Here is a 24,431-nt window from a genome sequence, read left to right as displayed (position 1 = left end):
AAGACGGGAAAGCACGGTGGTTAGACGGCTGTGTTAGTAAGAAGCAGCGTGGTTTACGATGGCGGTTAAATTCGTGATATGCTTGTTTTCTAGTGGTTTTTGTGACACATGAAAAGCTGTTTAGTTATTTTACAACACTAACTCGGCGCTCATTTGTCGCATATGATGCGTCATTCCGCATGACCAGCCCGCAAACGCTGGAAAAAAGTCAAAGGTAAGCAATTGTATTTAACCTCGACATAAATTATTTGTATCGTGGTTATCATTACTAATATAGTTTTTGTTTTTAGGAATGAACGTCAGACCGCAAGGAGTTTGGCCTAGCCACGTGGCGAAGTCGAGCATGGCTTAGCACGTGGCGTCAAAGCGTAAGAACGTTTTCAAAATAAAAGTACCTTGTGGTTGAACATGATGATTATTGTGCGTTAGACTTCTGATGTGTAATGAAGTCAACTTTGAAATCTGATTTAACTCATCAAAAATGGATAGCTATCCCTTTTTATCTTTGATTTTACTAATAGCTTGTATTTATTCTTTCAGGAAATGCCCCTTGATGGCTTGAAGTCCAACACTTGACACAAAAAAAACAACGCAAGTCTTTAAATAAAACGATTTCCTCCACATAGCTGCCTTTTTATTTTCCTGTTTTGATACTCACTAGGCACCATGCTTCAAACCTGAGTGATATTTTGGTGTCGCTCAGATAAAGAATGCCATAAAAGATAATGTTCTAACTGGGATTTCTTGGCCTTTTTTTTTTTAAGCACTACACAGATCATGTGACAAAAATGCATGCAAGAACAAATTTATCTTGTTTCCTGTAAAATAATACACCATAGTAGGGCTATGATGTGAATGGGCTCTTAATATCTTAAACCTTTCAAGTAAAATCAGACGCACCATTAATGCTAGTCAACGATACTTGTGATAGGAGTGCTCTGCTGTTTTTGAGGTTCTACTTTAAAAATGCTAAGATCCTCTATATGACAAGTGCATTCTTGATTTTTAAGATCTACTGCAAAAATACCAGTAATACCAGGAGCTCACAGCTTTTTTTTTTTTTTTTTTTTTAAGGGATCTGCTGCACAAATGCTTTCCCTCAAGGCTTGAATTGAACCACCTGATACATTCATGGGCTAGGTTTGGCCCATGATCTGCCAGTTGAATAGCTCAGTTTCGGTAAAGTTACTGTCAAAACACTCAGGTTTGATACTCACTCGATCAGCGCAAAAAGGATTTTTATTGATCCACAAATGACCTGAACATTCTGACATCACTGAACACAACAGCAATGTTTCATCATGACAGTAATGGCACACCATTGATGGTCGCAAAACAAATGCTTGTGGCTCACAATGGAGGAATGTTTGCTTATTATAAAGGCACTTTCTGCCTCATACACTTCACCGACACCTATTGAAACACAAAAGTCACACGTAAAGCAATGGATTCATGAATTAGATGTTGCTTTAGTCATTTTGGCTTACAGTACAGAAATATCAGCAAAAAGAAGCATTGACATTAACACAAATATGGCTAAAATCCAGTAAAACAGCATGTTTGTTTGACTCGGTTCTTAGAACTCGAGTATTTTTTAAATCTTATTCTGTCGAAACAAATACTGTACACCCTGCACCCCCCTGCAGATGTGCCAGCTTTGATAATTCAAACGTTAACCGCACATCTAAGTGCGCCCTCTGTAGGAAACACTCGGTAATTGACTGATTTGACACCATTCGGACAGAGTATGCATTGATAACAGCAACACATGATTTTTGAGTAAGATGAAAAGAAGCATGTTGCTAAGAAGCACAAGTGAATGAGCAACTCTTAGAAATACATTCATCAGACCTCTGCAAAGTTTAGCTGCTGTGTTCGCGTGTTCATTTTTTAAAATTCATCCACTGTTGAAAGTCCTTTATACGCATCACATCAGGTTTCAGTTGAAAGCCTACAGTGTGTACTACATCCTGCAGTTGGTAACATGCTCTCTTTTTCTATCTTTGTTGATCTGTTTGCATATACGTACCAGGCACAGACTCTCCATGTGTACATACTGTACAGGGACACGGAGGTACTTTTCAAATCTTTTTTCCTTCAAATGTTTGCTGACTAACACACTTTTAGTGAAAGGTCACAAAAATATACATTGTACAACTCCAAACATTCGGTGCAGCTGTACATCACAGGTTGAATGGTTCCTATTGTTGAAATCCAAATGGCTATTTATCAAAGGGCCACCACACAGAGTCTAGACACGCTTCCAATATGGCCACAAGTGATGGCGAAGCTTCAGGTGCAGTACTGATATTCTTCTATTGCCACGGAGAAAAGACAGACGGTCCAGGCTGTCTTTCACATGTATGAGACCTCAGACTCCTCCGGTTCTGGGCCCTTCAAGGCATCGTTTAAGTTGGCAATGGAGCTGGCATTTGAACGCGTGTCCATGGCAGAGTGCATTATGGGGAGCCACACATCGTCCATGTTTGGCATGACAAATATTTTCTGTTGGAGGAGGACAAACATATTGAACTAAAAAAAAAAGAAGGGGAAACGCTCTTGAACAATTCTGACATTTGCATTGACTGGAGGCTTTAATTTATAGTATATTACAGTATTTGCTCAACTACAGAGGGTACCAGGTGTCCAAACTTGCTCTACCCAAGGTTGCTTAAAGAAAAACTGAACGATGCTGGGGTCAATGTGATATTCTTAAGCTTTAGTTCATTTTTTAACACACTAAAATAGATACAATACTTATAGATTTTCTCGTAACCTTTCAGATTTTTTAACTTGTGGTCCTAATCCTTCTTCGTAATGTCCTGATGCAAATAGTGTTTAATTTTATTTTTAGAATATTCTTGTGTACACCATTGATGTACAGTATGCCACAAAAATGAGTACACCCTTCACATTTCTGCAAATATAGTATTTTATTATATCTTCATGGGACAACACTAAAGCAGCGACACTTTGATGCAATGTAAAAGTCAGTGTACAGTGTGTAAATTGTTTGTAGGCTTTTTGTGCATCATCTTTAAAAGAGGCTTCCTTCTGAGATGACAGCCATGCAGACCAATTTGATGCAGAGTACGGTGTATGGTCTGAGCACTAGTAAGATGAACCTCCACCCCTTCAACTTATGTAGCAACACAATCTCTAGATGACACTGAGCATGTGCACTTCCTTGGTGGACCGCGACGAGGCCTGTTCTGAGTGGAAGTTGTCCTGTTAAAGCGCTGTACGGTCTTGGCCACCGTGCTACAGCTCATTTTCAGGGTGGTGGCAATCTTCTTATAGCCTAGAGCATCTTTATGTAGAGCAACAATTCTTTTTTGCACATCCTCAGCGAGGTCTTTGCTATGAAATGGCATGTTAAACCTTCAGTGACCAGTATGAGAGAATGTGAGAGCGATAGCACTAAATTTAAAACACCAGCTCCCAATTCACACTTCACACCTTGTAACATAAACAAGTCACATGACCCCGGGGAGAAAAAATGGCTAATTGGGCCCAATTTGTACATTTTAATATTGGGGGTGTGTTGACTTTTTTGCAAATGTACACTGTTATCCAAGCTGTACACTGACTACATTGTACACTGTATCAAAGTGTTGTTTCTTTAGTGTTCCGTGAAAAGATCCATCCATCCATTTTCTATGCCGCTTGTCCTCAGTAGGGTCGCAGGGGTATGCTGGAGCCTATCCCAGCTGACTTGGGGCAAGAGGCGGGGTACACCCTGGACTGGTTACATATACAGCTGTATATATAGTATAACAAGCATTCACACTCACATTCATACCTATGGACAATTTAGATAGAGTCTCCAATTAACCTAACATGCATGTTTTTGGAATGCAAGAGGAAACCAGAGTACCCGGTGAAAAGCCCATGAAAAGATAGAATCAAATATTTGCAGCAATATGAGGGGTGTACTTACATTTGTGACATACTTCTGTTACAGTGTCGCTTCATTATCATTGAATCCGTCATTTATTGAATTTTTTTTATACCATCAATTTGCACCATGAAACATCTGCAGGATTAGGATCTGCATCGGTCCTGAAGGCTTCCAGGTTCATAAACTGTAACTTTATTCCAGTTATTTTTTATTTGACAGTGTACCTGAAACTCCTGGTCTAATTTCTTCTCAATCCATTCAGTCACGTGAACTAGAGTCACCTCCCTCTCTCCGAGTTTAGGCCGTGCTTTCAGTTCCAGGTGGGGTGGGCTGCGGAAGCCATACCTGAGCAACCAAAGGAAACATTACTGGGTAGTGTATTAAGAGTTCATATTGATGCCATGTTGGACTATTTTTATGCATTTATATGGGTTGTGAATGATAAACCGATGTGATATGGCTGCATCAGTAGCAGGCTCCTGGATCAATAAGAATCAGTCATAAATCCTTACATTAATCAACTGTAGAGACATGGACCAGGTATCACAAGACTAGCAACTGGTTGACGGTGTGTCTCTTAAACAACATGAGAGCCTTGTCTGCCAGAGAAAGGATTGTTGCGCATGCGCTGTAGTTTACCGTGACTGAAGATAACAATTTATGTACAGTAAATAGTAACAGTGCGTACATTATAGCAATGTAATTTATCTTATTTATTATGTATTATGTAAAGCTAATACAGGAACAATATCAAATTAAAAGCACAAAATGAACCACCGGTACGAGCCTGGAGTTTGTTTTTCCGGAGAGAAGATTATACGTCGCTGTTTGATAGCATGAATTCACTTGAGGTTGTGCACAAATCCAACAAACAAATATGTACATTAGCATTCAATAACGTCATCAAATCTTACATTCCCACACAGTAAAAGCATTAGGGACCAAATATGAGGTGAATGAAAAACAGGAAAAATACAGTATAGTAGTCTATCCGTGCAGCATGAGCGAACGTTAGATGGTGAGTTCACGTACCGTCGAACCTAATGGTGTTGCACTCCCGTCAATTTTATTACTAGGCCAATAAACGTGCGGTATTCCACTCTTAATGTAATTTTCCTGCATGCCTCTACTTACCCAACAGAGAGCGCACTTCTATATGCTCCAAAGCAAACACCTCCCAGGAAACAAACTTACCATATCCTGTCAGTAGGGGGCGGTGGGATGTTGACAGCCAGCGTCCCTCGACACTCCTGCACCTCCACAGTGAGCAGCAGCGGCGTGTTGGACACCTCCTCCATCTTCTTCTTAATGAACTCGGTCTCTGTGGCTTTCTGGAAGTACTTGGACTTGGCGATCTTGTCCACAAAACGCATGATCTTGCTGGGTCGGTGGCCTCCCACATAGCTGCTACACATGGGGCGCATATAGAAGTGGTGAGTCAGGTTCATTATTTATTAACGCCAGCATGTCCTGCTGCTAAGGCCCCCTGTGATGGAGGGGAGTGGGCTGGTGCTACATTAACTCAGCAGTGAACTGAAGGCTCCAGTATTCAGTTTAAACACATCAGTTTCTGTCCATGTATTGTTCATAAATGATGTTTGCTCACCCTTCCCCTCCAGGGGGAACAGCTTTGTCACTGCTAACAAGTTCTGGAGGATTCTCCTCATCTGAAGATCCAGCACTCGACGACTCCTCGTCGCTGTCTGCCAGACAATAAGTCCTTGGCCTTGACCTGTTGCATATGCAAAACAACACCCAATTTGAATGGACTACTAAAGAACATCACTGGAATCCATAGCAATACACTACATGGAAAAGCAAAAGTATTGGGATACCACAGTTACACCTATTGGAAGTGAAAATAAAACCTCCTATTTCTACCATAGAGATCCAAACTATGTCCATTATAAAAGCCTTATTTACTATATAGGAAATGTTTTAACATTCGTAACTGTCATTCAAGTGTAAAAAGCAGTTAACCGTTGTTAAATGTATCATATTCATTATTATTGATGCATCAGTCAGAATGAGACACACTAACAATAACGGTGGCGAACAATGGAGGTGGATATTGTGAATTTCTCATGGAGATGAATAAAGTATCTATCCATCTTTGATGATAAGGAGACAAGTTTCATTCTAGAGGCAACTGAGGGAAGCAAGAAAGGAGACTGGAGTATACACTCTAACAAGGTAAGCTAACATCAGCATGTGTGTTTCTAGGCCCATCCTTAAATGTTACAACATACAACGATGAGACAATGATGAATCTGTACCCAGAGCCGGCTGGCCCATTAGGCAATACAGGCAAATGCTAAGGGCGCCGTGGCCACCAGGGGGTCCCAAAAATCTAAGGAAAAAAATCACCTTCTTGTATTTGTACTTTATTGCTAATTATTCACTTACTTGCAGGATTTATATTTTTTGGTAGGGGTAGATTATTTTGGATTTATTTGTAATTTGTTAAACATGTAAATTGAATGATACGTTATTTTACAAATTAAAGACAACGGTAAAAACAATGTGACTCAGTTTCTTAAGTAAGCGTATAGAAATAGCGGATGGAGGGGGGCGGCATATCAAATCTGGCCACTTTGGGTGGGACCAACTCTGTGAGCATCCCATATAAAATTTCTAAGCAGACAACCAAACGTGCCATGACTTGCGTTGTCTGTTGTCGTATGAATGGCAACAGGTGGATACACAGGTTATGTAGCTTCTACCATCTAGTGGAAGAGCATTTAATAGATAGAAAAAGATACATTATTTGTAGTAAATAAATAATACTTTTCAGACCAATTAAGTAAAACTGGATAATTTCCCCCGGCACACCTGATGAGCTCTCACGACATTCTAATGTGCTGCTGCACAGTGGGTGGGAATTACTGCCTTAGTGTACCTGACGATAGAAAAGCATCAATAGCGAACTGAATAGGTACTGTGCACTGGCTAAGGGGCAATAAATCTGTCCAAAAGGTCTCAAAATTACATTTTAGTAGAACTACAAGCTCTTAATTAAATTCGTTAAGAGGTATGTCCCAATAATTTTGTCCATATAGTACATTCATGGCAATAAATTAATCTTCTTTCAAGCATACAGTTGTTTTAGTGACCTAACAAGACTCACCATGTATTGGTCAATTCCATAGTGGTGAGCATCCAGAGAGAAGTTTCATATAAAAGAGGAGGAATTGTAAAAAAAAATCGAGTTATGACTCCAAACTTAAAACTACCAGAATCAGTTGGCTTCCTTAACTTTTTCCTGATGGTCTTCCAGCAACTGCTTTCACAACATCACAGACAAAAGCCTTGGTTAGAATGAATGGAAAGCCTCACCACTCCTTCCCGTGTTCGCCGAGGCCCTCGCCCTCCTTCCCCAGACGGGCCAGGTTCATCTTGGTCTCCAGGGTCATGAGAAAGGAACCCGTGTAGGAGACCTCCAGATCAAACCATAAACCTAGACGTGAGAGAAACCTCTACAATTGTCATGAAACTACACACTGCTGTCTCATGCCCTGTATGGCTGCCAGGAAGAGGCTTTATCCTCTAACGGATAAAAAGGTCAGGCTTGGGGCAGCTATACTTTCTAACCGAGTGGACTTCCTGTTTTGATCAGATTTAAATCCCCCTGCTGTTTGAGTCCCAACTGTACAACTGTTAATGTAATCTAAACCAGTGGTTGCTTTATGGTTGTTAGCACTACATAATAAAGAATATTACCAGCCATGACCTTTTCAATATAGTCTCATGCATAATGTGTTTATGCACTGCTCTCATTAGAGTGATACTGTCCCCCCAGGACTAATTAATTACGTGCTGTTGGTGTCAACTGGTGGTGCTTTGTGTGTGGGTGTGCTGGCTCAAGCATAACACATTCATTAACACTGGGAATACGACTGGCAGCTGTGTGACTAATGCAGAAGATTTAACACGTTTGTATTTGTATTTATGTTCAAATGCAGTCTCTCTTATCGGACATAATCCTTTAAAAACAGCCCTTTTCATTGGAGCAAAGCAACAGATGAGGGAAACCTGAGGCGTGATGTACTGTATAATGATAACTTAATAGAGCAACAAAGAGAGGGTTATGAGCAGTGGTGTAAGTGTGACGCTAGATGAAGAGGATGGCTCTTCTGATAGGTGTGGACTCGAGTCATGTGACTTGGACTCAAGTCAGACTCAACTGACAATTTTGATGACTTTGGACTCAACTTGACAATATAATCAAAGACGTGTTGAGTAAAATGTGTCCATTCCTGCAAGACACCAGTTTTTTCCACAGAATCTGCCTCATTGAATGCATTTATTAACGTCCAATAAGAACAAACAACAAGGGTGTAGCTTACATTTTTGTGAGCGCCAGACTGCTGGAGAGTGGCAGTGACTAACACCAGGATGTGTCATCATGCTGTTGAGGGGAATTTAATTTGCATTTGCAAATTACAAGGACAAAGATCTTTTATTTCGTAAACACTTAACAGTGCTTATGACTTGTAAGGACTCAAAAATTTCAAGCCTATGACTTTGGACTCGACATGTCTTGTCTAGACTGAAGACTTGACTTTGACCTGCATGTTCTTACTTGAGACTTGGGATTTGAGACTTGACACTGACTCTCTCCCACCTCTGGCTGTTCCTACCTTGGTGGTCCACAGAGGGTTTGGAGGCATGGAGAATCTTGGGAATGGAAAAGCCCATGTCTAGTTCTGTCAACGTGAGCTCATTCATAACATACGGCAGCTGTAAAAAACACAAAGTTTAACCAGCTTTAGAGGTCACAGCTTGGGCAAAAATTACATTTAAAGATCACTAATTACATTTAAGCTACTTTCACACCTAGTTGTAAAACAGCTGAAACTTGCCTTGTGTGTTCTAGCTAAAAATCACCACCCACCCGGATTTTACTGAGCTTCATTTGAATCTTTTTGGAGACCACATTGGCCCAATACTTCTCTCCCAGGAAGTCCCAGAATATTCTTCCCAGAAAAGCATTGACCCAGGCTTCTGGTTCCGCAGGCTCTTCTGAACTCCTGTGCATCTGAGGGACACACAACCAGTAGTATGTTACTTCATGGCGTATAACAGAATTTTCAATGGCAAGGAATCATTTCTTACCTTTTTGGTAGTTTGGGGGCTTCTCTCAGGGCTCTGCTCAGGGCTGCCAGCAGTGGTTGGGCTTCTGGGTGCAGGTTGGGGGTTGACATACTTGGCCATGTAGAGGTTGTAGTCCAAGAGCATCTTCTGCCTCGCTCCACAGGAGGAAGCCGAGGAGCTCTCCCGGTGGCGGGGCTGAGGGTGGCACAGTTCGTCAGAGCTTCCTCGGCCGCTGCTGCCACTGTCGGCCTCCTGGCCTGCGACAGACTGGTTGCTGTGGCTTTGGGAGGGCTGAAAGGCTAATGAGAAGGGAGGCGGGGAGGAAATGGTACATGTAGAGTCTAAATGAGGCACATGTGTGATTCCATTCAATTCATATACTGTGGAGTATGTTCATAAAATGTGTTCATTCAATTTCGCAGTAATCGTGGAGTCCTGCACCCAAACAAGCATCAGAGCAGCTTTAAATGAGTCATTATCTTTATATATCCCACAGTGGAGAGCAATACATGTAATCCTGCTGACCCATTCATGCTCCTCACTTGAGGGGATTGTCTGTAAGCCAGAGCTTATGCACAGATCTGATTGCTGTGCAGTTACACACTCAAGACCAATGTCTCTTCTCAAATGTGTGTTGATGTGTTACACTAACCACTCTTAGGCAGACTGCCACTTCGGCCCTCGGACCTCATTTGGGAAGCCATCAGAAATCTGCGGAACCACTCCTCCTTTTCCCGACCAGTCCTCCCAAACAAGTAGATTGTCAGATCCCCTCCTCCTGAGGTTGGCCTCTTTCGCTCCTCTGAGGGTGCGTCACATTTTTCAGTTTTGTCCATGTGCTCTACTTTCTCACCCAGTGTTGACAACTTGTCCTCCCCACTTTCAGACTTCTCCCCCTGAGCCTTGGACATGAAGTCCTCCTGCTTGGCCAGCTCAATACAGATGGGGTACTTCTTGTTCCAAACTCTTTTTCTCGCTAGGCTCTGTGGCACCAGATAGATCTTTGGGAAGAGGAGACACATTTATTGTTTGTCAACACATAATGATAGTTGGTTTTATAACAATACAGCACAGCACAGCACAGCACGGGTATCCCACCCATTGTGGACTGCACTCGTTGCCAGATTGTTACCTGCTCTTGCCTGCTACCTGCTCCTCCCATCATTTTTGTTGCTTCTAGCTTAGATGCTTTCTGGTCGCTTTTGTAAGTACCACATTGTTCCCTGCCAGGCTATATCTCCTGCAGTGGTGAGTGCTGTTGTTAGCCAGTGTATCCTGCTTGGTTCTCAGCAGCGTTTTGAGTTAGTATTTTTTCTCTGCTACCTTTTTCGCAGCTCCTTGAGTTCTCTAGTTTTTTCCCTGCTACTTTTCTGTGCTCAGCAGCGTTTTTTGTTATAGGTTTTTTCTCCGTGACTAGGTCCGGGTAGTTTTATGTTGTACTTTTGTATTTTTTTTGTGTTTTCTATATTTTTCTACTGTATGGACAACTTTTGTTAATAAATTTTGTTACACGGAGTGTCTCGTCTCTGCAATTGGGATCCAGTACTCTTGGTTTTGGTCGTAACAGACACAGCAAATTATTGTAATATCAAAAAATTTAGGTTGTCAAAGTTAAGTCGTGAACGGACATTTCCTTTAACTGCACTTTTTTTTAATGAACGATTAACATGCGTACATCCTGTTTAACCCTCAGCTGACACTGTAGTTTGAGGAAACGCAGCAGTGTGGCAGTTGATGTGGCGCCACCAGCAGGAACAAATATTGAGCAGAAATGGACAAAGAAAAGGGTATTTTGCTTCAAGACCAAAGTTGTTTGTACAGTATCTACTGTCCAGTGAGTTGCGTTGTCACGGAGTACGTCACCTCTCAAATGCCATGGAGAAGAGAGAAGTCACTTGTGCACTGCAGGTATTTTTTATTGTCATTTATACAGTGGTAGCTTGCCATACGACTTGTCCCAACTAACAAGTGTTTTTTAGATGTGAGGCGTCTCTCGGCTGATTTTTTTTTAAATTTGTGTTCCGAGCTGCTAGTTACCGGCAGGCATAGCTGAGAACAGCCTCTGAAGTCATACAATTTGGAATTGAACATTTAATTCATTCAAAATTTGTGCAAAAAAATATGCCAAAATCCACCATGGAAAGAACAATAGTTTCCACCATATATAATATACTGGAGGCAGGAAGTTACACAAAATGAAACGCAGATCAAATCCCAACAAGTGCACCTTGCTGTCAGTGAGGTCGTAGATCTTCTGGCTGATGTAGGTGACGTCAGGCTTGGGTTCGTTGTGTGTGGCACGGCGGGAGATGTTGCGGTTGGGCTTGGACAGACGCAGGACGGAACCCTCGAGGCGGACGTAAACAGAGTGTGTCAAGGTGGCGTGGTACATCTCCGGGTCGTAGCTGTGAATCTCGTTCATCCAGCCCTGAAGAGGGGAAGACGTTTCACTGATAGAATTATTTTGTACCCAATTCTGGAGGTTCTGCAGTGCTGAGTGAGGTCATAGAAGAGTATGGAGCAAATTCAGTGGCTTTTTTTCCCATTCCACTGAGTGATTTAGCACATGAGAGAAAGGTGCAACACTGTAAAACCTCAAATTTGTAGCTGCTGGTGCTCATGAGGCCTTATCAGTCCCAAGGGATGTTTGGTTGGAAAAGCCATTTCGATTGAAAACAGGGAACATTTCAGTACTCTGAGGCAATAGAAGACTGAGAGGGTCTAAAGATAGGAAACCATCCCCACAAATTAGCTTGAAGAAAAGCATAACACAAACATGAGTACACCCCTAATATTTCAGCAATCATTTTTGTTGCAGTACATCTTGTAAAATGTCAATACTGTACAAATTAAATTTGAATATACGGTACTTTAAGCGCATTCTGTGTACAGCTTGTAAAGATTTACTATCCACTGAGACCCAACACACATTCATTGTTTATGTAGCTACAAGTGAGTAGCAAGTTAATTATGTCTTGCCTACAGTCAAGCATAGTGGTGATAGCGTCAAGGTCTAGGGATGCATGGGTGCTGTTGGCACTGGGGAAGCTGCGGTTCATGGAGTGAAAAATGAATTCCAACATGCACTGTGACATGGTGAAGCAGTTTTATAAACATGATTACGAGCCCAAACACACTTCCAAAAATAGAAGTGCCTTGCTGAGGGAGCTGAAGGTGATGGATATCCACCACCTCCACAACCTGCCCAGCGCTGGTGAATTCCATGCCCAACAGGAGTAAGGCAGTGCTAGATAACAATGGTGCTCACACAAAATACAGTATCGACACTTTGGACACAATTTGGGCATCATTTATTGCCAGCTATTTAGACAAAATGGCTGTGTGTCATTTTCAGCAGATAGTAATTCCACACTGTTATTCAAACTGACTAGTAGTTTCTATAGTAGTATATTGTAAATGTCAAACCAGGACTAAATATTTGCTTAGGTTGTGTCTTACCTTAAATATTCCTGGTTCCTTGATATCAAGCTGAGCCACATTCCACGGCTCTATCTGGCTTCTCTGCGTCCTTGCTGCCAAGCAGGAGCGCCGTGGAGCTGACAGCCAAAGGACCAGGATGGCCAATGCAAAGCCAGCAGCAATCCCATGGACCACTGCACATACATATGGTGGCAGTGGAAGGACTAGATACCAGTACACCAACTGTGTCAGGGCGACCAGGCCAATCCAAGGCACAGTCTCCAATTGCTCCTCTTCTTTCTCCTCATCCTCCATGTCCAGTTCACTACACAACCCAGTGCTACCAGTGTGGAGGCCCCGGGATCCAAGGTGATCCCCATCTGGCGTCTCCGTGTCAGTACACAAATCAAAGTCTTCACTGTAAAGTTCACAGAAGTCCTCGTCTTCCTGACGAGCTACAAGGGCCGACATAGAGCAGCGACCCAATGTGAGAGATGGGGACCTGGGGAAGGTGGATGTGGAAGTCTGGCTAAGAGATTGCGCTGGTGTCAGTGAGGGAAAGGAGAAAAAGACAGAGTCTGGACCCTTGACAGTGGGAGTTTCTTCATCTTCGTCACCCTCTGCTCCCTCCTCCTCCTTGATGCTATAGCTGTTACTTTCAGAGTGTCCATTCACCGCTGTCATGCTGCTTAGCTCCGATGCGCTTGAGGACAGCAACCTGGCACGATGAGGCCCACTTCCTACACCACCAGTGCCCGATTCCTCCCCCATGATCTTACTAAAGAGCTGCAGGGGGTCTGACATCACCTCTGACAGCCTCCGCCTCGTGTCTTCTATCTTGGCCTCTACTTCTTGAACCTTGAAGAAGGACCGACCATCTGGCGACATCGTGGGAGAGGAGGGGGCTGTTTTGGAGTCTCCGCCAATCTGACTGGCAATGACGGGGGTGGAGGACAGGCGAGGCTGGGAGAATTGTTTGAAGAGCTGCATGTTTCGAGGAGGGGGCCGCTGGGATTGCTGTACTTGTTGAACATGCTGAGGAGACCCTTCTTGGTTCTCAGCCTTTGAAGAATCTGTAGATAGAGACTTGACAAAAGATTTCATTAAGTGTCTGTGGCGTGCGTGCGACGGGGCAACAGTGGTAGGCGGCGGGGTGGGTTCTCGAGCCTCCACGTCATTGGACAAGGACCTGACCAGGCTGAGGAAAGGTCTGGAGGAGGAAAGCCCTGCAGACTTGCAAGGGGAGTAAGAGCTAGAGGTTGTGGATGGAATATTGGCTGAGGGACGGTCAGAAGGCCAGGATGAGCTGGTGGGAGGAGTGGAGCTCAGGTGGGGACTGGTGGGAATGATTGTCATGGCAGGAGAAGCGGCATTTGTGTGAGTTCCATCACTCGAAGAAACATGTAGCACGGCAGTTCCAACGGTGGTCTCCACACCAGCAGATTCAAAAATCAGCTCCTCTTTCACCTCCAAACCCTCGGCCACAGACTGACAACAAGGCATGGAGACCTCTAAACTTCCAGAACCATGCAGCTTGCGTTCACCTCCAGTACCTACTCCATAAAGCTCCTCCTCTTCGTCGTCTTCCTCCTTCCCCAGAGCGGAGAAGTGGATGGTGATGGTGTCCCGCGAGAGGGAGCGCTGCACCTGCAGCTTGGGCCCAGGCATGTGGCGAGGGGGAGGAGTCTCGGCATGCTGGCCACCACCACCACTGCTGCTGGTGCTGCTGCTGCTGTGACTGCTCATCACCAGCCTGCACGAGGCTCACAGCCTGGGGGACAACACAGAGGCAGTGCATGGTCAATAATAGTCAAAACACTAGCGTGTGCTGGAGAGACTCTACACCAAGGGTACCCATTAAGCCAATCGAGACCTACCAGTCGATCGCAAAGGTAGTGTGGGTCGATCGCATAAAAGTCACTTTGTAGATGTCATATGACATCAGTCAGCTGACATTAAGCTCCCCTTCTGATTCGCTGGTGCTACCCCGTGCCAAAGATTAAGTGGTGGACAGACATCTCAAGCTACACAAAGATCAGTTATTCGTTCATTTGTAGATGCTACTTATGTAGAAAAAAAGTGAATTGTTTGATGGCTTTGCTTCCCATCCTGAACTCCACCATTGAAATGCATGTTTTCCACACTTCCACCTGTAAAACTATTATTTCTATTAATTATTTACTATTAATTGGAAAATGTGCCAATTGCTGAAAACTTTTTAATATGTTGCCTTGACTTCGACTGAATTGTCTTTTGCATAATCATTTCCATTTTTTGTATATCTGTAATGTTTGATAGCAAATGCTAACTGAACGTAATACAAGAACTATGTGTCTAATGAATGCTACGTAGCTATTTTGACTACTTGACTACTTTGACTGGTAGTCACCCTGGTCTCGTCGCCAGTCAATCACAGGTCACATAAAGACAAACAACCATTCATGCTCATATTCACACTTATGGATAATTTAGAGTCTCCAATTATTTAACTGTGGACTAGCGAGTCCAACTAGGCAGACCTGCTCACCACATACACCAAAGATTCATATTTTGTGGGGTTTTTGTCAAAGGGATGATAAACAGTAATTTCCCTACTAGTTAGAGCAGTGCTATTCAACTGGTAACTGGTAAAAGTTTTTTGCAGCAGTCCTCAAATCAAATCAAAACTCAAATAAAATTTCTTGAGCACAGTTAATCATAGAATAAAAATGCTATAAGGTAAGCATATACAGCAGGTAGTTTTATCTTCCTAATACCATATCTCCCGCTAATCTGCAGGGTATTGACAGTACCAATATTAAACCAAAAATAGTTATGTTTTTGTTGAATACAGTCATCAAAGAAATCAGGGTAACATTTGCAAAAATGTTCTACTCTGCTTACTAGTTAGTAATAGTAAACATACAGTCTAAACAAGTGGTGGGTAAACTGTTAGTTGCATGGCTATCCCTAAGCAAATACTGACTTGCAGCATCCCAGTTAAATATTCCATTAATGCAAAAGACATCCAGTCCTCCCCCTACTCAAGCCTAACAAAGCATAAGCTCCGGTGATTACAGAAACACAGCATCCATTGAATGCAGCACGGCAAAAAGTCATCCATCATGTGCTGATTTTATTCAATGAGGCCTCCTGTTGTCATTGTGCCTGTTTGTTCTTACACATACACACACACAATCACAGTATTTATCCTCTCTCTGGAGGCTTCATACAAATGGCCGTTAATGGAAGGAGGTGGGACAAATGGATGCAGTCGAGCAGTTAACTTGTGGGATTGCCAGTGCCGCTTGGGACTCTCTGGTTGCATTTTTTCGTGCGGTGATGGGATAGCTTGCCATTTATTTGTTTTGTCACAATGGCTGTATATGTGTGTGTGTGTGTGTGTGTGTGTGTGTGTGTGATTGAAGCACGACAGTAAGCAAATAAAGATAAATAGGGAAGCAGCAGATGCCAAATTGTAGTGTAACAAAGATGGGGCGAGAGAGAAGGAATAGGTGTGGGGAGAAAGTAAGGCGGGAGGAGACAAAGGGGGTTCAAATTTAAGTGCTTGTGGTCATCCAAGCCTGAAGGACGGATTAAACTCTGTGGAGGACAACAGGGTGAAACAGAAGGTAAAGAAGAGGGAAAATGGCAGTGTGACAAAACTGATCCAAAAAGCAATAAAAAAGGCCACATCTGAAACAATTAAGCTATTGATGCTGTTACAGTAGACTTTTTTTTTTTATAGATAACACTACTAAATTCCTGTAAAAACTGTGCAAAAATGTGCTCTATTTTATGTTCAAATTGGGTTATTGTTCAGGAGGTTAGGATTATTTTTTTTATAAAATATTATTATTGACTTTTAAAAAACGTCAGCTTTTTTTAACCAATTTTTTTTTGCTATTATTTTTTCACATATGCAGAAAAGATTGTTTCTACCACTCCCTGAGCTTCTTGAGCTGTGAGAAGCTCAGGGAGTGGTCGCCTGCGGTTGCCCGGAGTCAACAGCTATTTTGATATTCGATTGATCTTTTTTTTTTTTTTTAAATACATTTTTAAATAGCCTCTAATTTCAGCTGTGAATATAATCATAGTGTTTTAGGCAAAACATGATATTCACACACATCAGATTTGACTTTGGAAAACAGTGATCAACATTTTTGCCTCTTTTCTGATATGTTGCGGACCAAACCACTAACTGTTTGTGTTTGGCACATATTGATTTGGTCTGTCAATGCAGGGGTGTCCAAAGTTTTTCTACTGAGGGCCACATCCTGAAAAATGGATGCAAGGGCCACTTTGATATTTTGTAAGCCAACACATGAAGAAGTTACTGTATATACAGTATATTTTTTTAAAAACGCATCTCAGCTTTGTAAAGCATATTATCAGAGGCCGCATGTTAGCATGTTGGCCACACAGTCAGGAGATCAGGAAGATCTGGGTTCGAATCTCTGTTGGGCATCTCAGTGTGGAGTTTGCATGTTCTCCCCATGCGAGGGTACTCCGTTTTACTCCCACATTCCAAAAACGTGTTAGGTTAATTGGTGGCTGTAAATTGTCCACAGGTGAATGATTGTTAGTCTATATGTGCCCTGCGATTGACTGGCGACCAGGTGTACCCCGCCTCTCGCCCGAAGTTAGCTGGGATGGGCTCCAGCATACCAGCCACCCTAGTGAGGATAAGCGGCATAGAAGATGGATGGATTATTAGTAAGAACTTCGGTCTTCGCTCTTTTTTTTCCCATTTTTCTTCTTGTAATATTATTATATTATTATTATTATTATTATATTACAAGAGGATATATTATATTATTCTAACTTTTAGCCCAACCTACTTTTCCAAAAACTCCAACTTTATTTTGTTTTGTTTGTTTCTCATAATATTACGACGTAAGAAAAACCCATATTTTTTCCTAATGTTTGAACTTCTACGAAAATGATGTTATTTTTCTTCATAATATTACATTATTTTCGTAAAATTACCACTTTTTCTCATTAGTTTATAACTTTTTTCTCTTAATAAAATTTGTTTTGGAACGAGCAAAACTATAATAAACACATCATCAAATATAAGACAGTGCTTGACTATTTGTTACATTTTCAGTATCTGTTCAGTATTTGTTCTGTATCTTGCCCAAGGATACTTCAACACGGAGGAGGATTGAACCCGCAACCTTCAAGTGTTTTGTCTAATAATAGACCTTAGTCTTCCACACAGCAGCAGTCATTAATTAATGAAGATACTGAACCCCCAGTTGCTCCCGATGCTGCGTCATCAGTAGGTAAATGTGCTAACAGTGTCAAAGCGCTTTGAGTGCCTTGGAGGTGGAAAATGCAAGTGAAAAGACCATTTACCATTTGAAATTGTCCTGAAAATGTAACAAGTAATCAAGCACTATCTTATATTTGATTATATATATTGTATGTTTTAATTTTATGTTTCAAATACCATGTTATGTATTTATCTAGTTTTGGCACATTATTTGACAGAAATTGTATATAATCAACATTTTTGCATGAACTCTATTGATGTGCATTCATTTTCTTCAAGTAAATTCAACAAATTCCACTCATAACTCCAGAATGTCCTCATGTACGTGAAGCTTGAGCACCATTCTCTCAAGCATCTCTTCTGACTCATGCTGGCTCTCAAAATCCAGCAACGAGAAACAACTACAGCCTCTTAGCATCCACACGTCAAACATCAAACCATGCAAGGCAGTTGATGTGGCAGTTGCCGTGACAACAGCGAGGAGCTCATCGCGTTCTGCTCTTTATCCTCGCGACCTCTTATTTATTGGGGCGGCTTGTGAATGGTGAAAGGTTAGATATGCTCTGTGAGGAGATGCAGTATGATGTAGCTTTACTGAACTGCAGCACAGCATAAACGCACCAGTAATGGCTGCAAACATCAGCTGTTCACAGCCCTACAGCCTTCCTCAAATATGTACAATTAGCTCCTTATGAGCTCCATTTGATTAAAAGACACTGATTTGCATCCTAAGAAGATACTTTAAGACGATGAACAGATGCAGAGTCGTGATGTTTAAGTGATTAAAGCTTCAAAACAACAGCAAAGCAAAAATAAATCTTAGTGTGTCAGCAGTACGACACACTATGACAATATTTTTTTCTATGCATTCATCTTCATTTCCCACTAGGTTAAGGCGCAAATTAATAGCAGTCATAATTGTAGTCTGAAGAACAACCATTACAGTGTATGGACATTACATTTAGTATTTCTGTGTCCTTCTAATGAAAGACAGCATATGAGGATGAGCGCTGGGGTAGCTGGAACAGCCCCGGTGCTACTAAAAAAACATGGGCCACATAAATAGAAGTCTTCAAATTAATATGCATAGCGTATTGTGTAATGGGCTTCCATGTCCTCTGGGTGTTTAAACGAAATCATCCTCCTACACAATACTGATGATGTATTTACATGTATACACACATCATTCAGGACTTTTGTCATTTCTATTAAGGAGGTACAGCAAGTATGTAGTTTTCTATTTTAAAAACACATCAGCACATTAAATCACATTACAATTAATGAGTCAAACAAGTGCATTTGGTTGAGATGTACCACATGAGTGGACAGGACAACACAAACATTACCAACACTAGCATAGCTACAGTATGTGAGCTAACGTGCTTAAATTCCAGTCACCTTGTAACAGCAACATAATGCTAGGTTAGCCTATTCGCTGAAGAAAAACAGAAGGATCAATCTTACAGCTCCCACGTCTGTAGCTGACAGATGGATAGTTTCCAGAGCTCCACACTTTATTTTAAGATCTGCAGTGAAGCCCCCCTAGTAGCCAGTGGCCGTTTGAGCACCTGTTCTCTCAAAAGTGGAGCAAACAAGTAAGTCAGATGATAGATTTGTCTCATGTTTGGGGCTCATACAGCATTATAAAGTCACTTTTGCACAACAGGGGACCTTTAACTTAAATTGCTGTGCTGCTTTCAGCATGCAAGCAGAGTACAATTACAGTACAAATCTTTGTGTGTGATCTAGTCAACAATGTACTTTCCCCTTCTCAGGCCAACCTTAACTTCCTGTTTGACAATGAGGAAAAACACCACACGGTATTAATGTTAAGACAGTCAGTTCGACTGCACAACAAAAAGTATGTGCAACAGTAAATCACTGCTGGGCTGAAAACCACTTTGTGCTTTGTCTGTGTGCAGTTCAGTTGGCCAGTGAAGACACATATACACACGCACGCACGCATGCACACACGCACACGCACACACACACACACACGCACACACACAAAGTCATATTATAGTCAGAAGCAATTAGTTGTGACACGTGCACCTATTTGTTATAGTGACAACGGCCACTGGCTGCTCCACTGGCTCCCTAATGAGTGTTGTGATGTGTTGTATTATAGTTTTATTGTCCAGTGGCAACCATGTATGTGTCTTTTTCAGCAGTGTGTGTCACAGATGCAGGGCCATGCATCTGGAAAATTCTGCAGCATTTGACTTCAGTGCCACATGCATGCGTTGAAAACAAAATGAGTGAGGTAACTATTCGGTTGCATCACATTATCTCAAATACAGTGGTGTGAAAAAGTGTTTGCCGCTTTCCTGATTTTTTTTTTTTTGTCACACATGTTTCAGATCATCATCGACCCATCCAAGAGGTCACAAAAGACCCCACAACAACATCCAAAGAACTGCAGGCCTCACTTGCCTCAGTTAAGGTCAGTGTTCATGACTCCACCATAAGAAAGACACTGGGTAAAAACGGCCTGCATGGCAGAGTTCCAAGGCTCGTCTCAATTTTGACAGAAAACATCTTGATGATCCCCAAGCTGTGGTCTGACGAGACAAGCGTTTTTGGAAGATGTGTGTCCCATTAAATCTGGTGTAAAAAGAAAATCGTACCAACAGTAAAATATGGTGGTGGTAGTGTGATGGTCTGGGGCTGTTTTGCTGCTTCAAGACCTGGAAGACTTGCTGTGATAAATGGAACCATGAATTCTGCTGTCTACCAAAAAAATCCTGAAGGAGAATGTCCAGACATCTGTTCGTGACCTCAAATTGAAACCAACTTGGGTTCTCCAGCAGGACAATGATCCAAAACACACCAGCAAGTCCACCTCTGAATGGCTGAAGAAAAACTAAATGAAGACTTTGGAGTGGCCTAGTCAAAGTCCTGACCTGAATCCTATTGAGATGCTGTGGCATGACCTTAAAAAGGCGCTTCATGCTGGAAAACCCTCCAATGTGGCCGAACTACAACAATTCTGCAAAGATGAGAGGGCCAAAATTCCTCCACAGCGCTGTAAGAGACTCATTGCAAGTTATCGCAAACGCTTGATTGCAGTTGTTTTGGGCCATGTAGGTTTAGATTTTCTTCTCGCTTAATGAAAAGTTTCATTCAAAACTGCATTTTGTGTTCAGTTGTGTTGTCATTGACTAATATTTAAATTTGTTTGATGATCTGAAACATTTACATTTGACAAACATAAAAAAATAAGAAATCACAAAGGGGGTGAACAGTTTTTCACACCACTGTATGCCAGGTGCGGCTCTCTAAAGCTGTTGCAGAACATACTGTTGTCAAAAACAACATTTCAAACCACAAAATACTGTAACTTGAAACTAAGGAGATCACTTCAAAAAGTGTCAGATTACATTCAATACAGTTAACCTGACAATAAGAAAGGTAATGACAAAACTGAAAAACGTTTGTGTTCAACATGTTGTGGTGCGCAAAAAGTGCTTTGTTTAAGTTTTTAATGGATTATTCCCAAGTACTTTTTAATCAATCAATTAATCTGTACTTATTAGGTTAGAACCCTTAGTTCCTACTGAATCTTAAAAGTCCCCTTTTCTGTGCACCACACATGAGAAAAATCAATCATCTTCTTCACTTGTCTTCTTCAAATGGTCGACTTTCATGTAATTATGAAGGAAAAACCTCCTTCCTCATAGACATGAGACATAGACCTGTGCCCCACCTAGCTAGAGGAGGCCGTTCCGTGTAAACGCTCACCACTTCATGGAAGACAGCTTTGTAAAATAAATATATGGACATAGCTACGCTATCTTAAAATAAAGTTACAAATGTAGTGAAGTCTTGTTTGTGATGTTAACAAAGCAACAAAAAGAAGCGACAGAAGAAAATTCATTTGTAGTTCTAAACATATTCGTCTCTGACAACGTGATTATTGTACGTGAATGATATATTGCATATTTTACTTTGGACAAGTGCAGAGTTATATGTAAAAAGTAGACAAAGTGCACGCTTCTTGGAGCCACACACTCTGTTGGAGACAGGCGTGGACAAACACAGCTTATTAGCATCAAAGCTATTGACACAAAATGCAGCATCAAGGCTAGATTTTAGACAGCACAGTTCCAATACTCCAAGTCCTTTTGAGAAATACAGCATCTAAAATGGTTGAAAAAAGGTACAATATTTAAGGCCAAGGAAGAAGATGCTCAATTTGTGTGAGACTCTGGCTACAGGCGCTGATGGCGTCAATAGAACTGTCCACCCCCTCATAGTATTATAATGGTATTGCCCGTATATGTTCATCACCCTCTATGAACCAGGAAGTAGCATAACAGTTGAATTAATACAAATATGACACTCCATAATATATGGCAATGTAACATACAAAGGATGTCCTTACCTTCAGACGTGACAGACATTCAAGCTCCCCCTGTGGCTCATGGTGCCTTCACGCCCCCTACACTGACAGACGTCATCTTTTTCACAGGAAGACATCCAAATCCTCAACTTGAAGCTTCTTCGATTGAAAAGCTAGCATGTAAGGCGGAGCAGGACACTAGAATGAACGCATTCACAATTTCACATGGCGGCAAATGTTAATGAATTCAGATAAGGCGCATAAATGTGCTTTTAAAGAGAGAGTACAGCTTTGTTACACACTAGTGTAGCATCATGACTGCTTAATTTATCGTGGTTGCGAGGAAGATTTGTGCAGCTAATCTAATTGGGCCTACACCAACAATGTAATCCACTACATTTTAAGATTAAACCCTCGGATGCAAAACTCACCCTGATCAGTGCATCATCCCGGATCCCCAGGCCACGGTACAGTTTTTGGCATCCAGGCTTTCAAAATCTGCGTAATCTGTGCAGGTTCCGGACGTGAGCAGCCCAAAAAGAGACTGGATCGCTAGGAGCGGGGTGGGGTGGTGCCGTGGGCTGGTCCGAACCTGCTCCACTGCACGTCTCTCTGGCGCGAATACGCGAGATGATTGTTTTGGTGAATGGGAAGCTGGTCAGCGCCACACCCCCTCCTCCTTTTCAACACTGACATTGCATTTCCGCTAGTAGATGCATCCTTCAGGATCTCTCCTCCTCCTCACACTCCTCACTTAAATGTGCGTATGCTGGCTGCTGGTCCCTCACCGTGTATACTTGTAACTGTGCTGCAGGAAGATGCATGTCAGGCTGCGTCATGACGCTGCCGCAGATCGACCAGCTTCCTCATCCACAAACAGAAACTACAAGTTAGCAGGAAACAGCTTTACACACTAGAACAATGCGTAAAGTCGTTGGATTGAAATAATGGGGACGAAAAAGCAGAAAACGCGCTCAAAGAGCTAACGTTGGTTTCATTTTAAACTAGTTTTGTATCGCTATCTATTGGGATATACTGCCATCTACCGGTATACGGTAGAAAAAACAAGTTGTCTTTAATTAATTACACTTTTAAAGATTGATTAAATGATTGAACAAGTAAACTATATAGTTTTATATTTGTAATAAAATGTAATATTTATTTTTTTATATTTATTTAGCTTTCTAAGTTTTATGTTATTTGCCTTAACATTACATTTTAATTCAATTAAATAATACAATTAATACATCATAAAACTTTAAAATAACTAAAATATAATGGTACGCTATAATAGAAATATATAAAGAGACATATAATATACATGCTATCGATTTTTTATTTATATTTTAATTAATTGCAATGCATTAAATTTACTTTTGTTTGAGTGTGCTTACGTGACCTTAAAAAAATGATTTAAAAAAAATAAGTTGAAAATTGAAAATTATAGCAATTGTATTAACAGTATACAGTATACCAGAAGTGTCCCAAGTGCAGCGATTCGTTTTTTTAGTGGCCCGCAGCACATTGAAGAAATAAAATCGATCAAAAATTGAACAGCTAACCACTCTGCCACAGTGCAGCCTATACTATACTTGTCGTTAGTCATTCAGGGTTTTTTTTTCTAACTTTCTAGTTAGAATAAATAAAAATACATGAAAAATACATTTTACATGAATATTGTGCAGTTTAATAAAAACTATATATTTTGGCTTCTATTTTAATGAAGGTGCATATTTGCCTGTCAAGTGTTTCCATGCAATTTTATTTTTTTTTACATTTCTTTAATATTTTTGTGCTTTACTTTACCTTAAAACATATTGTATGGAATATGTTGAGCAAAATGTTAATGATTGTCTAATTTTATTGATTTATTTTTCATGTTAATGTAGCCATTTGTTTTTTCAAATAATGATGACAATAGTTACATTACGTTAGATGACAATTATGGTGCCGTTTTTATGTTTTATAATGAAAAACTGCCCCATACGTGAAGCTGTTTACTTCAGCGCCGCCCTATGGCCAAAAGACGCCATACAGTAGATGTATATTGTCGAGTAGGTCACTTACTGGTTGTCAATCTTTTTTCAGGGAAGTGCCCTCGTGGAATTTTTTTTTTTTTTTTAGCCAAGAACCCCCTAACCAGGGGAAAGCATTTTTGGTTGAAAAAATGACCAATCAGTATCTGACTTATTACTGTCCAAAACAGTCACTCGTCTGTTGAGGTCTTGTTTGAAACATTTGGAAATAAAAATACATATTAGATAACTTTAACTGTAAACCAAGTAATAGTTAACTTTATTACAAAAGAAACGTGTGCACGTAAAATGAATATCAAGTAAAAATGCCCTCTTTTAGGATTAGAGTAACGATGTGTTCCTAACAATTGCAAATTAATAGTAATGCTTGCATTGTTTCTT

The 24,431-nt window shown here is 41.2% G+C and overlaps 1 protein-coding gene and 1 long non-coding RNA gene across 8 annotated transcripts; one reads left to right on the top strand and one right to left on the bottom strand.

Moving 5' to 3' along the window:
- The first annotated feature begins 2 nt into the window (after positions 1–2).
- LOC129171539 (uncharacterized) lies at positions 3–621 on the top strand. The gene is made up of 3 exons (XR_008566808.1): positions 3–214; positions 291–368; positions 541–621. It is a non-coding gene; the product is annotated as an uncharacterized LOC129171539 (long non-coding RNA).
- Positions 622–1,213: 592 nt separating this feature from the next.
- On the bottom strand, positions 1,214–22,940 carry tex2 (testis expressed 2). Of its 7 annotated transcripts, none has more exons than XM_054759802.1 (13): positions 22,446–22,935; positions 22,057–22,212; positions 12,455–14,186; positions 11,223–11,423; positions 9,648–9,996; positions 9,017–9,294; positions 8,796–8,939; positions 8,542–8,641; positions 7,238–7,358; positions 5,508–5,627; positions 5,096–5,305; positions 4,126–4,246; positions 1,214–2,505 (listed from the first exon to the last, which is right to left on the bottom strand). In XM_054759802.1, exons 3-13 carry the CDS (start codon positions 14,159–14,161, stop codon positions 2,356–2,358), a joined length of 3,501 nt encoding a protein of 1,166 aa, XP_054615777.1. In that variant the 5' UTR covers positions 14,162–14,186; positions 22,057–22,212; positions 22,446–22,935; the 3' UTR covers positions 1,214–2,355. The 7 variants fall into 7 exon arrangements, 6 of the variants coding, with proteins under 6 accessions (XP_054615777.1, XP_054615772.1, XP_054615773.1 ...); XM_054759797.1 differs by having other exon boundaries at positions 5,096–5,308; positions 22,446–22,932; XM_054759798.1 differs by having other exon boundaries at positions 5,096–5,308; positions 22,057–22,187; positions 22,446–22,932.
- Between the last annotated feature and the right edge of the window lie 1,491 nt (positions 22,941–24,431).

The sequence above is a fragment of the Dunckerocampus dactyliophorus genome, chromosome 18 (assembly GCF_027744805.1).
Source record: "Dunckerocampus dactyliophorus isolate RoL2022-P2 chromosome 18, RoL_Ddac_1.1, whole genome shotgun sequence".
NCBI classification, from domain to species: Eukaryota; Metazoa; Chordata; class Actinopteri; order Syngnathiformes; family Syngnathidae; genus Dunckerocampus; species Dunckerocampus dactyliophorus.
Note: the sequence above shows the minus strand (reverse complement) of the source record. Positions and strands in the feature narration are given on the sequence as shown.